Source organism: Pyxicephalus adspersus, chromosome 4, assembly GCF_032062135.1.
Source record: "Pyxicephalus adspersus chromosome 4, UCB_Pads_2.0, whole genome shotgun sequence".
NCBI lineage: Eukaryota > Metazoa > Chordata > Amphibia > Anura > Pyxicephalidae > Pyxicephalus > Pyxicephalus adspersus.
The window spans coordinates 134,025,164-134,038,157 of record NC_092861.1 but is presented as its reverse complement, the minus strand read 5'-3'; the positions used below and the strand labels follow the sequence as shown (position 1 = coordinate 134,038,157).

The window sequence follows — 12,994 nt, the reverse complement described above, 5'->3', positions numbered from 1 at the left end:
AGTGCCTCTTACATTGCCGGCCACTGTAAAGAATGTCACATTCTCAGATAGGCATAAAGATTATTGGTGTTACTTAAATTGACCTGAGAACACAAACTGCTCATTGCTCAAGGAACCCCTAGCAACCTCCGGAGGAATCCTGCTAAGAAACACTGCGCCAGCTTCCAATTGCACAGTTGTTGCAGGTGGAATCCAACATCATATCTCTCTGTCCTGTCATGTCCCCACTTTTCAAAATCACAGTGTTTACTTTCATATTGTTATTTAAGAGAAGGAATTCATATTATTTACAGTCAATACCATAGAGGGTCAATACCATCACTGGAAAACTGATGAAGAAAAAATCATTAACATATTTTGTAAGTGGTTTTCTAAGTTTGGTCTATTTTTGTACAGCATGTACGAGATAACTGTCGGTCAGTTCAACAGTTCCTACAGAGATGTTTAATTAGTGCGTAAATAATGAATATAGTCCCATGAAGATGATATGAATAATGCAAAGCCAGTATTTCTATCTTTATCTGCTCAAATTATTCTGCTAGTTTGGTCGTTCAACATTCTTTGGTATAAAGACAGCCATATCATTCAAACAGTATGATAATGACTTTTCATTTCAAAGTTATTTTATAATTATGTTTACATTTCTACACTGAGAAGTTCACAGATATCATGGGGATCAATTCATCATAATGTGTACCAATCTTATTGGATAACACGTAATTAAACACAGTTCTATATGAGAATTAAAGTCAATCTACACTCAAATGTTAACATAAAGCAGTATCAACTGTCTTTCTAAGGTTAATACATACCAAGTATTAGAAGATATTTGGAGATTTTTCTCCAAATAGGAAACATTCCTACATGAGAAATTGTAAAACTCCCTTTACAATGAGCAAAAATAACAACAATGGGAAAACTTTGTTGGTTGTCAGCTGAAAGTTTACATGCTGATTTCTCATTAAAATATTGGGCCCATCTTTTATTTCAAGAATGCAAGTTGTTCTGTACAATATTATTTTTACATTTCCTGATCATTTAGGATTTTATAAAAAAGTATGGTACCTTTTGGACCATCATTCCTTAATCCTGTTTGGGTATACTTTCCGAGCTATGAGCTCCCCTTATATTGACCAACAAGGCTACTAATTCATTATGAATACAGTTAGAAAGGGAGCATACAGGAAAGATTTGCATTGATTTGCCTGCTATCCCAAAATAAGAACTAACCCCCATAACGTTTTTGAGATTTCTTATCCAAGTCTGACATGTACACATCTTATATTTTCAGACGGCTCTACTGTTCTCCATAGAAGTTTCTATAATTGTTCCTAATCACACTGATATATTTGATATGTGAAAACATTGTGTGGCAATTACCTGCATGACATTTTGTTGAGCACATCTGCTTTTTTGCAGAAATAGAATTATACTGGTCTTTTATGATATTAGGCTCTCTAAATACAATTATTGTTCTTAGAAAGCGCCACCATTTTCTAGAAACAGTCAACATTTCCATGGATACTGCTTAATTCCAATGCACTGGGGCTATCAGTCTTGCAATGCTTGTTATATTATAAAAAATGTCATGATTGTAAGGTGAAAGATCTCACTATCAAAACTCACCATTGTGTATTCTTAGCAATTTGACAAAAATAGATTCAGTAAAATGTAAAGCCCAATTAAAAGTGTAATTTATTCATGATAATTAGTGGTAGCACAGAATTCCAAGCCTAGGCAGGCAGTGGGAGGATGCACCTTACCGCCTTCCTGTTAGGTGAGACCAATAGCACTGCAATCAGTTGAGAGCGTTACTTTGCTGATTGCAAAGATGTTGTTGGATTCAATTAGTTTTCTGTATTTAGGTAGTGTAGGTATATGTAGGGGGGTGTTGAAAAACTGAGGGGGGATTCCTAATTTCTCACTCCTCTTTACGGCACACTGCCTGGACTTAGTGCTTTATGGTACTAAGGAAGACTACTGAATTGGACACAAAATACAAATGAGGCAAGTGCACAACACAATTTATATACTACAAAATGAAATTTCAACTGGGTATAAAGCATAACTAAAAATGCTTGACTCACCTATTTGTGTTCCATCGCAGGACACCCCCATCTTGGTTCTCTTCTTTCTCCCAAAGTCGATCTTTGGGCCATCTTGATTGGCCGTGCTGGAATGACGTATCTCCACTGTAGGGTGCTGCCATCTTCCATCTCTTCTTCCTCCCAAAGACGATTTACAGCAGTCTTGATTGGCCGTGCTGGAACGATGTAACTCTCCCGGTGGCATGCACAAGTACATTCATTCCCAGGAACACGCAACGGAAGCCAGGATAGCCATGTTTTTCTGGCAACCAAAGCTGATATTGCACTTGCAAAGTTCAGTTGCCAGAAACCCGGCAAGTGTGAGACATTGCTTGTCTAATCAAGCAATGCCTGATCAAGCATTTGTAAAAGTGGAACAGACCATCCCATTGTTGTTCATATCTATAGAACAGCTTAGTGCAGAAATAAATTCTATGGTCTTTTTTTTGTTTTAAGATTGGTCAGCTTTTTGACTAAAGGTGTCCAAAGATACTTTACTCATCAGCAATTACACACTCATCACAATTTATTGATTTACCAAATTGTGCAGCTAACCCTCTGGGGCCCTTTGGACAAACTATTTAAATTATTTTTATCATTTAGCATTATAGCCTATAAAATGATAGCTAGAAATGTAATGACTGCTTTGGGCAATGTAGGCCATCCATTCCAACAACATTTCTGCATTAGTCTAACATTAAAGATTCAGCGGCATTCATGTGATCCATTGATTTCAGCATGAAACCCATGGCATTAAAACTTTCTTTATCTGTATTTTCAAGAAATGTGATGAACTTCATGATGTTCCTACAGAACAGAGCGCACAATATATTTCTTTACTCATGTATTATGTATGGTCTTTCTCTATACTGTCAGAAAGAATATCATATTGGTGCTGAACTTTCATTGTGTGTCATAGTGAATATATGAGGTTGGTGTGGCTAATGAGATTCATATAACATGTTAACCTGTTTTATCCCTGTATACTGAATTCCAGGAAAGGGAGAGTGATGCAAACATTTTAATGTATTTCTTTCCTGGAAATATTAGTAGAATCAGTGTAAGATACGTTCATGGTAAGTTCGGTTAGGTTTGTGCCAGCTGTGCTCTTTCTATACCACAATGCCAGAATGTGCCTTCAGTGTTCCTAGAATAAAATCTATTTTTGTTGTTTTCATTCTTTTTATATCCTCCAAATCCATTCATTACATAGCAACTGGTTTACTTTAATACCATGATCCTGATTTATCAAAGCTCTCCAAGACTGGAGAAGCTAAACTATCATGGGAGAACCTGGATGGCCCAGCAAACCTGAAATTGATCCGCTCTAGGATTGCAAGCATTTGCCAAACTAGGTAATTCATTTTTGGATCACCCAGGTTCTCCCATGAAAGTCTATGTACTCCACTCTTGGAGAACTTTAAAAAAAATCAGGCCCTACACGACAGCACTGTCCCACAGGGATGATTACAGCCCTGTAAATGCTACTGCAATTTATGCCTATAACGAATGTCCCTTCATATCTGGCAAAAGAACTGGGGAGCAAAAGGAAAGCAGGTATAAGGTGTTTGGGAGTACAAAGTTAAAGGGACCCTGTTGCTTTGCTCTGTGTGGGCAAAAAATAGCTTCACTTAAGGAGTTCTAAACAGACAATAATTTCCCTGCCATGTTATTTACTTCATATGAAAGGGTTAAGCCTTGTTGGTTGATGTCAGCCACAGGAAATGTTCTTCTTCAGACACTTTTAAGAATTAAACCTAATGTTGCTTCAGAGAGCAGCAAAGCACTTACTAATAAAATAAAGAGGGGCAGTAATGAAAGGATGATGGATATGATTGTTCTGTGGCAGCACAAAATCAAATAAGTTTGTGTATGGAGAAAAAGGCCCGAACACTTCCCCTTTATAGTAGTAAAACAGATGTAATTATTACAGCAGGCCTGGTGTGCACATATGGCTTAAGCTGGCAATATAGCAGAAAAGCTTCAACATTATTTTATTTATTGCAATCGTTATGACTGCTGAGTGGGATATCGGAAATGCTATAGTGATGCTTTGATGTCTTACTTGGGATAAGCAGGACATTTGTCAACTGTGCAGCATATTTGTATCTGGCAAGGGGAGCTATACAGCATTTGCATGTTTCCTACATGACCTATTCATGAACATGAGTCAGTGAACAACTGTGTACCCCTGGGAGAAAAACAATGAACCAAAAAAAAATAGTTTATAAAGAAGTATTTACACTTCACTTTTCACAGAATTAAAACTAAGATTTAAAACTACATTTTAGATTTTTGATTTACCGGAACTGCAAAACAAAATACATAATTGCAAAGGCATTTACAAAGGCAAATTACAAAAGGCACTGATGTCTTTCAGCACCTAACAACCTCAAAGACACTCCTAGTCGATAGATAACCCAATAAACCTGATTGTAACTTTTGTGATTGGAAAACTTTATTTTCTCTTAGTCAAACCTAGCTTCAGAAGTTTCTACAGAGCACTCAAAATCATTCTGGTATTGATCAAAATTGTAATATTATTAATATTATTATGATTATTATTAGTAGTATTATTATTGTTGTTGTTAATAATATTATTATTGTATTATTATTATTATTATTATTATTATTAATAATAATAATAATAATAATAAATAATATCAATATTAGTAATAGTTTTCACCCTATTTTCTAATTGGCCCAACTCAGTCATTGCATGCTAGTTTGGAATTTTGTATTTCTCTTAAAATAGTTTAAGATTGCATACTTGTTTAGTAAGTATTATTGAGGGTTTTTCTATTTAATTCAAATTTTGTGTTGCTGCATTTACCCATTTACTTTGGAGCTTAAAGGTCGGGCCTTAAAGGATAATTGTAAACCTGCACTGTCCTGCCACCCTATTAGCTGCAGAGGATATCCATAACTTGCAGGGTGGCATGCAAGGAGCTTAAACCTCGCAAAATGAATATTTAATGTTTTGTTCTGGAAAGTATTGAAGGTTTTTTAAAGATGCAGAAAAGTTCTTTTAACTGCATGCAACGAACATTTATGTTTTGTTTTTTATATAGTTAGGTATACTCTACACACAGTTTGAGGGGTCTATTTATAAATGTGTTTTCACAAAAGAATCATATAACTTTCAGCTAACAATCACACATATTTTTATTGGATCACATTGAACAATGTGTAAATCCAAAATAAATGTTGTGTTAATCTGTGAAGACATTTATAACTAAACACCCTACATGCTGAAAGTGGTTGTTGGTAGTTGCATACCATGTTGTTTAAAATATAATGAATCATTGAGATGATGGAACAAGTGGATGTGCCCTGTAGTCAATCAAATCTGTGATTAATTCACTGTGAAAAGTACAATTTCTAGGAAAATCCATTGACAACTATTCTTGTGTTGATCGGATCCATAAGTATAGAGAAATCAAATACATTTTTCTGAAACATGTTTCAATGCTGCCATTGTAATCTTTTGCTTTATTCTGGACATGATCAATTGACTGATAGTCACAAAATCTTTACTATCCATCTCAGCCTCAGACGACCTTAAGAAACATTTTTTTCTTGCTGATGATGATCTGATGCGAGGCGCAGAGATAGCCTTTAGCAATGTGACCTGAGCACATTTACTGCTCTTATTAAGGTCACAGGCAATTGAGGATGTCAGCAATACTAAAGCCTCCACAAGATCCCCAAATTATTGTAGAATGTCTTTAGTGTTTTTCAGAGTCAATTCTTTTCTAATGTCTGTCTGTAAAGCTTAATGACTTTGGCTTCCAGTTATAAAGAAAGAAAACAAAAATAAATATATAAATCAATAAAAATAAATGTCATGTAATTCAGTTAACAGCAGAAGCATATACAATATTTCATAGATCTATTTCTTCTTCTGTACAAAGGCCTAGACGATCATGAATCCAGTAAGCAGTACTATTTTTACATCCAAAATGCTGCAGATGTAAGCTGCTGGGCTATATATAAACTATACAAATATATTGTTGTTGGAATGTGACCAAACTCCATAAAATGGGAAATTAGAAACCTACTTTCAAAAAGATACAAATCACACGTGCCTATGTGAGAAGAATAATGATTTGTATATTCCAATTTGACTACTGGATATATTCATCCATTGTTCTGTGTATTTAGTGGTCTTAATTTATCATATTTAAGCATTGTCCTTGAAAAATACAATAGATGTTGTTGAATGTCTACATTACTCAACAATTTGACTCCTACATTGCTGCTACATCCACATGAAATACACCATTCGTTCTTTTGATGTATCTTGAATGCGTTTTATACCCCAGTTTCCTAACACACATTTTTTAAAGACTTTCATTGGTCTGATTAGTGCACAGAGTCAGTTTGAATGCTTTATCCCTAATTAAAAATGATCAAGTAGAACTATAAATCAGTAAATTATTGTTTTTTCCTTTAGCTTCACAGTCAATTACAAAGTGTCCCATACATTTGTGAGTATGTCGACTTAAAGCAGAACTCCAGGCAAACAGTTAAATAAACAGATATGTTGAAAGATTTGTATATTTATCTACCAATTCCTGAGATTTACACATTTGACAGCCCTGTTCAGCAAGACGGAGATCTGCTCTGCTGCAGTTTTACTCTCACTTCACTTACCTTCATTATTTATTACATAGCTGCTTTTATTTGCCTAAAGTTCTGCTTTTATACATATATAACAGGCTTTACCACTGCCTTTTCGATTTTTCCATATTCAACAAATATAAGCTATGTACACACATCTGATAATCATTGCGGATGATGAATAGTCGTGCTCACCTTGGGCTAGAATCTGACGTGTACAGCAGTCACCCTACATTGTCCATGAATGACGATTGGGAATGGCCGCTATACAAGTCAAGCTAGGAGAGCTCATTCATCCTCCTCCTCTCCTCTCCATAGAACTGAAGGGAAATGTATGTACAACTCTAGTTTCTTCTGTCACTGGAAAGAATCCTAAACAATTGTTTCCAGCAACGAAATGTGGGTATGCAGCCAAATCAACTGTTTTAAATTTGAATGGACAACACTGATCTAAATCACCCTTCTACAGTCTATAACTATAGTGAGGGGGCAGAAGAAGGAATTTATTGAAGACTGATTGTTTAAATCTGACATGCCAATGATATCTGCAATGAACAATCAGCTTGGATTTTCTAAAGATATTTTCTAAAGAGAAAACTTTTTTACCAGTGAACTGCCAGTTAAATTCCCTGAAGCCCTTCACAGAGAACATACCAATAAACACTTTTGCTTACTGTTGGCTATCTTCGAATTCTCTGAGATTCTCAGTCTCACTACATATATTGCCTAAACTGTGTGTTAGATTGTGTGCCAGACGTACAGCATGGATAAAGTTTCAAGAAGGACAGTGAGTCCTAACAGTCACTTTACACCACTCTCGCGCTTGCCAACCAACAACAGTTTGTCTTTAGATAACTTTAGAAGTAATTAGCACATGGCTCTAGTAGATCAACAGAGTGTAAGCTTGAAAAAACACATTTTGAGGTTTTATCCTTGTCAAATCTAAGGAAACAACTGCACATACAATTAAGGTAACTTAAGGAAATTATAATATGAAGAGCAATGATGTACAAGTAGCTTCTAAAAGCTACAATACACCAAAAGCCAAAAAATCAAAAGCAGACTCTCAGGTTCCTGAATGTACATTTGGAGCCCCCAGAGGGCATTTAAATCTCTATAAGAGCACATGCTGACACCTGAGAGTGAGAAATAATAGCCATTTTTATAGTCCACTTATTTCAGATTTTGAAAATTGAGTATAATATTCCTGAATTCTACTTAACTGGTTTTAGAGATTGTATAAGTAATGATTTTTACTTAATGTAGTGTATGATTTTTTTTAAAACTGCTGTTCTTTGTGTTTGTCAACCATATATTTATAAATGGGTAGATCTCTTTTTGTTTTAATAACCCAGGTTAATAATCAGGTTAAAAATGTGTTTTTAAAATATTAAAGTAGACCTATGCCTATGATGTATTTTTAGTGAAACAAAAATGGGTTAATGGGGCTAACCGAAACACACCCACACTCATGTCGAATTCTTACACTCATGTCATTCTTACTCTTTATTCCTATTAATCAGCTAGAGGTTATAGGTTCCACTTTATCCCCATCTGTTTTCCCTTTCCCTTTAAATATTAAGGCTGGTTTGGCAGCAATAAAACAGAAAAATCCTTAACCTCTAAACTAATATTGTACAGCACTTTTTTTAACAGTCAGAAAACAATGTGGAAAAAACGTAAATCATAAAAAGTCAATACTATCCAAATCCATGTATAGGCCAACATGTTCATTCCTCTTTCATAAAATACAAACTGTATCAACTATCATGTACCTATCTAAATGTTTCTAACTTTTTATAAATTTTTACAACATCACACATCTACAATGAGAAATGTAAAAAAAAAAGTTGTACCTTTACTTTTACCTAGAGATTTTGGATGGAATGGTTCCATGAAGAAAGCAATTCCAGACAAAAGAGGGTATAAAGGAAGAAAATAAAAACAAAACATCCATGAACATATGTATATGCATTAGTTCGCCAAAAAAGGTGATACTAATTATGGCATTGTTAAATGATTACACTGATGATGATGATAATAATAGATGATAATGACAATGATGGCAAAACAGTGCGAGATGAAGAATTTGGCACATGTAAGACCACTGGTGTACATGCACAAAATCAGAGGATGTACATGCTATACAAAAAATAAATGAATAAAAAAAATGATATATATAGATAGGTTTTTGGGTGATGCAAGCAACTGACACACTAGGTACTAAATGAATATACTGCAAAGACGTTAGCATTCCAGAGACGAATACCAATGTGCTTTCAGAGTGAACCAATCAGCCATGCATCAATGAAAATTAATGGAGTCTTCGCAGGGTACAATATGATAAACTGAGAGTTTTCTCAATCTAAATTGCGAGCACTTTTTTTATTTTGTCATGTCGACAATTTTCATCCTGTCCCTTCAGCAGTTTATACCAATCCAAGCAATACACATTTTTTTATTTATTTTTTTTTTCAACAATCAGCTGCTTTAATATTTCCAATTTTTGGTTCAGTTATTATATTGCAGAAAAGGAAAAGGATATTAAAAGTGAACAGAAAATAAATAAGGATGCGGCTAAAATAATGTGTCAAGATTAGCAGTCAAACACAGTTTCAAAGCAAATTTGCCCATCGTTGCAGTGAAGGACTGAAGCAGCTACAGAACAGTAGGAAACAATGAAAGCAGAGTGGAAAAGGAACAGAGCCCATACCTTGGTCGCCCATCATCAGGTGCGCCAGACCTTAAAGGGAAACAAGAGCAAAGTCAGCAAAGTACAAGGGAGCATGGGAAGATGTTGCCACAGTGACAAAAAAATGGTTTGTGACAAACAACGTGTCTTCCTGTATAGCATCTGCATTATAAAGGGAAAAAAATGCATCTTTAATTCAATCCCTGGTGGACAAAACCAGGGATAAAACGTACAATTCAAACACTATGTGATGACCCTATATTGCACTTTACTTACAGATATTGCAAGTTAAAAAGCAAAAAGAAACAAAGAAAAGGAATACAAAACTGGATTCTAACCAAGAATATTATTTTGTTCGATAATTTTACTTGCAGCTTTCATTTTTCCTTTTTTTAATGTTTTTTTTAATCTATTTTAACAGTGGGAACGGCTCAGCAGAAAGTATTGTTTGCCAAAGAAGAATCTGACAAATGGGCTGGGTCTGGTCTTTTTCCCCTCATTAGAAATGAGTGTTTAGATTATTAAACAAAAAGTCCTTTAACACTGAAATGATAATATGGGAGGCATCTATAGGTGAGGAAAGGACCTGTATAGATGAAAAGTAATATGTGTGAAATCAATGATATAGAATCGGGTATATAGGACTCCACTTTTCTCCCATCCCAGGATGAATGCTCTCAATAGAGGAAAATATGTGAATTGTACTGAATATGCTTTATGACTTCATTATTATGGTGTCATATGAGAAATCACTACATATTTCAAAGTCTGAAGAAAGATGTTTTGGGCTAGGGAAGAAATGTTAGTTAAATAACAGCAATGTTCACATGAAAAGAATAAACTAAAATTCTAGTTGTATCCTGAAACTTAAAAAGCAAAAGGTCCTGATCTTTACAGGATACAATGAACCAGTACACAGCAGTACCCTGAACATTCTGAATGTCAAAATCGGCTAGCACATTATTTTGGGAATTATTTGATTTTTTGTGAAAAGTAGAGTTTAATATTATAGTGTATATTTTGTTGGGAAATGATGACTTTAATTAATGTTTCAAGTTGTTTTAATACAAAACTGAAACAATACATACTTTATTAAACAATATGTGTAAGCTCTTTAGTTAGTATATCATCACTAACTACAAAGGTAATGAACAAATAAAAAGCAGTGCCTCATTTATAGCTAAGAAACAAGCTGTTATTATTGCACAAATATTTTAATACTACTTTTCAATTGAATACATGGATTACAAATTAAAAAAACATAAATTATATTGTTTTTTTTATTTCTTGATTCAGACAGCTGTTTTTATTCTTTTGCATTTTATTAAAGGTTTAAAGAATGAATATGCTTTCTTAAATTCCCAGTAAAGTCATGACAGTTTCATAAAGGTCTTTCATAATATCATAACAAATAAATGTATACATTTATATGTCTATGTACCTTGTCTACATTTACTTGTAATATTTATATTTATATGTAAGTTTTAAAATGCAAATCATGAATATATAATATATATAATCAAAATACCTAAATAAAAATGCTGAGCTTTAATTCCCAGACACATTCTTTAGAAAATAATAAATATTTCTAAAAAGTTTAAATGTTGTAAATAATAGCATTTTATAAGCAATTTTTTTTTCTAAATACTATTTTTTTATTTAAAGCATTTGGAATACAAATAGAACTTGCTTTATTAATACTAATATACTCTTTATTTAATAAATACAATTATTCAATATTTCTAAATAGTATTAATTACATTATACTTGCATTACATTATTTGCCTTAAATATAAGAAAATAGTAAAGCAAATAGGTTTTTTATATGTTTAATAATTGCAATGTTGCACATTTCAATACTAACATGTGAAAGCTTTACAATGTTTCATTAATAATGTGCTGTAACATCAAATGGACATGTATTTAATAATTCTGCTCTGTAAAAAATGTATGTGTTTGCAACATTGCTGAACAGACTGAAATGTTGACACAGCAAATATGGCACATCGTTTATTATAAATGATAAATCACAGCAGTTTACTTCACACATGGTTTTCAAAAAAATATGAATACTTACATACCAGATCTAATTTTATACTTAACATTAAAAAAAGGGAGAAGTTGGGGGGAACTAGGGGGGAAGATAAGGTTGAAAGCACCCACCTTCTACATGGTTGTCTTCTGAAAGCACATGACAGGGAAGGAGAGAAAAGGAGAAACATTCAGTAAGCAGCATGCAGACTATCACTTGCCATTGCATGTCTTCAGCATGCACGGCGTCAAACACAACATGCAAATGCTCAATTGCTACCATTCAAGGAAAGGGGAAAAGGGGAAAAGCAACAGGGAATAAATGTCCTTATAGTATATGTAACATTAACTGAATCATTTTACCATTTCTGCAATAGTTACATTGACCAGTAATCTGGTGGTAAAACCTTTGATGCTCATAACTTTATTTTTTTTTTCTTCTTAGCTTTGTATACAGTACAACATAAGTGCTCGTTTTGGCTCTATTATTGAATAAAAAAATCAATTCCTTATATGCACAAATAAACCATCTTGGCTAATCTATTTTTGTTTTTAATAGATCAGTTCACTTGAATGTAGATAGCCAGATCACTGATTGAATATTCCCTTTAATAGTAAAAAATGATTGTAGAGATGTCTAGAGATCAATATACTCATATTTCCATGCTTGCATGGCTGACTGAATATGTACATATCTAGGTATAGAGTCATTGGAATTCCAGCAATATAGTCAATGATCTAAGTGGAATTTATCTTTAAAATTAAGGTTAAGTTATGACAATGACAATATGGACTTACAGAATAAATGTATACCTTGTTACATATACGAACAGTGTGAGTAACCATTTAAAATAATGATACAGTAGTGACAATATTTTGTAAAGGTTTGTGATATACTGCACCAGTGTGTATTTTCTAATCAGCATGAGAATACATTTAAAATCTAAAATCATATTAATACTAAAAACAGATGAATCATTTCTATGTACAGACTAATAAATGATGATGCAGTGATGACCTTCGATTATTTACTATAATAGCATATAAACTGACAATCCATAGAACTATACAATGACATGTACTGACAAATTTAATTTGAAAACCTGTTGGCTAGTTATAACTATTTTACTATAGGAAGCACAATGAAGAAAAGGTCAAAATGTTTTTTTTTGTTAGCTGTATGAAACTAATAAAAGTGAAAAAATGAGGCTAATTACCTAAATTAAATAAATTACCATTAACATTCACTGTAAGTATTACCAATCATGTAGGAAAACATCATATGTATTGCATCTGCTCATCATTGAATAAATGAATTTAAATGTTACCTTTTTTTAATATTCATTCTCAACTTCTTTTAATAAATTAGCCTTATAGACTGCCTGCTTTTTAGCCAAGTCTCAAATTTGGTAATCTTAGCTTAGATTGATAGATTTGAAAAAAGAATGAATAAGCAGATAACCTTGGTGCTTGTCAAGCCACGGAATCTGTACCTACCCTAAAGCCCATCAATGAAAAAACTTTAGCCAACCTTTAGGTAAGTGTTAGATTAGGCTTCTGT

The 12,994-nt window shown here is 33.5% G+C and overlaps 1 protein-coding gene across 22 annotated transcripts in view; it reads right to left on the bottom strand.

The window, feature by feature from the left end:
• Nucleotides 1-12,994, bottom strand: part of NRXN1 (neurexin 1) — an 892,798-nt gene that overhangs the window by 795,986 nt on the left and 83,818 nt on the right. For 15 of the 22 annotated variants that reach the window (XM_072409697.1, XM_072409698.1, XM_072409708.1 and 12 more), the window contains exons 3-4: nt 11,566-11,583; nt 9,424-9,453 (exon numbers count right to left, since the gene is read on the bottom strand). The exons of 5 other annotated variants lie outside the window; for them this stretch is intronic. In XM_072409697.1, the coding sequence (XP_072265798.1) occupies nt 9,424-9,453; nt 11,566-11,583 (48 nt within the window). The remainder of the gene's footprint in view (nt 1-9,423; nt 9,454-11,565; nt 11,584-12,994) is intronic. 2 more of the 22 variants (XM_072409699.1, XM_072409714.1) reach the window with 1 other exon arrangement.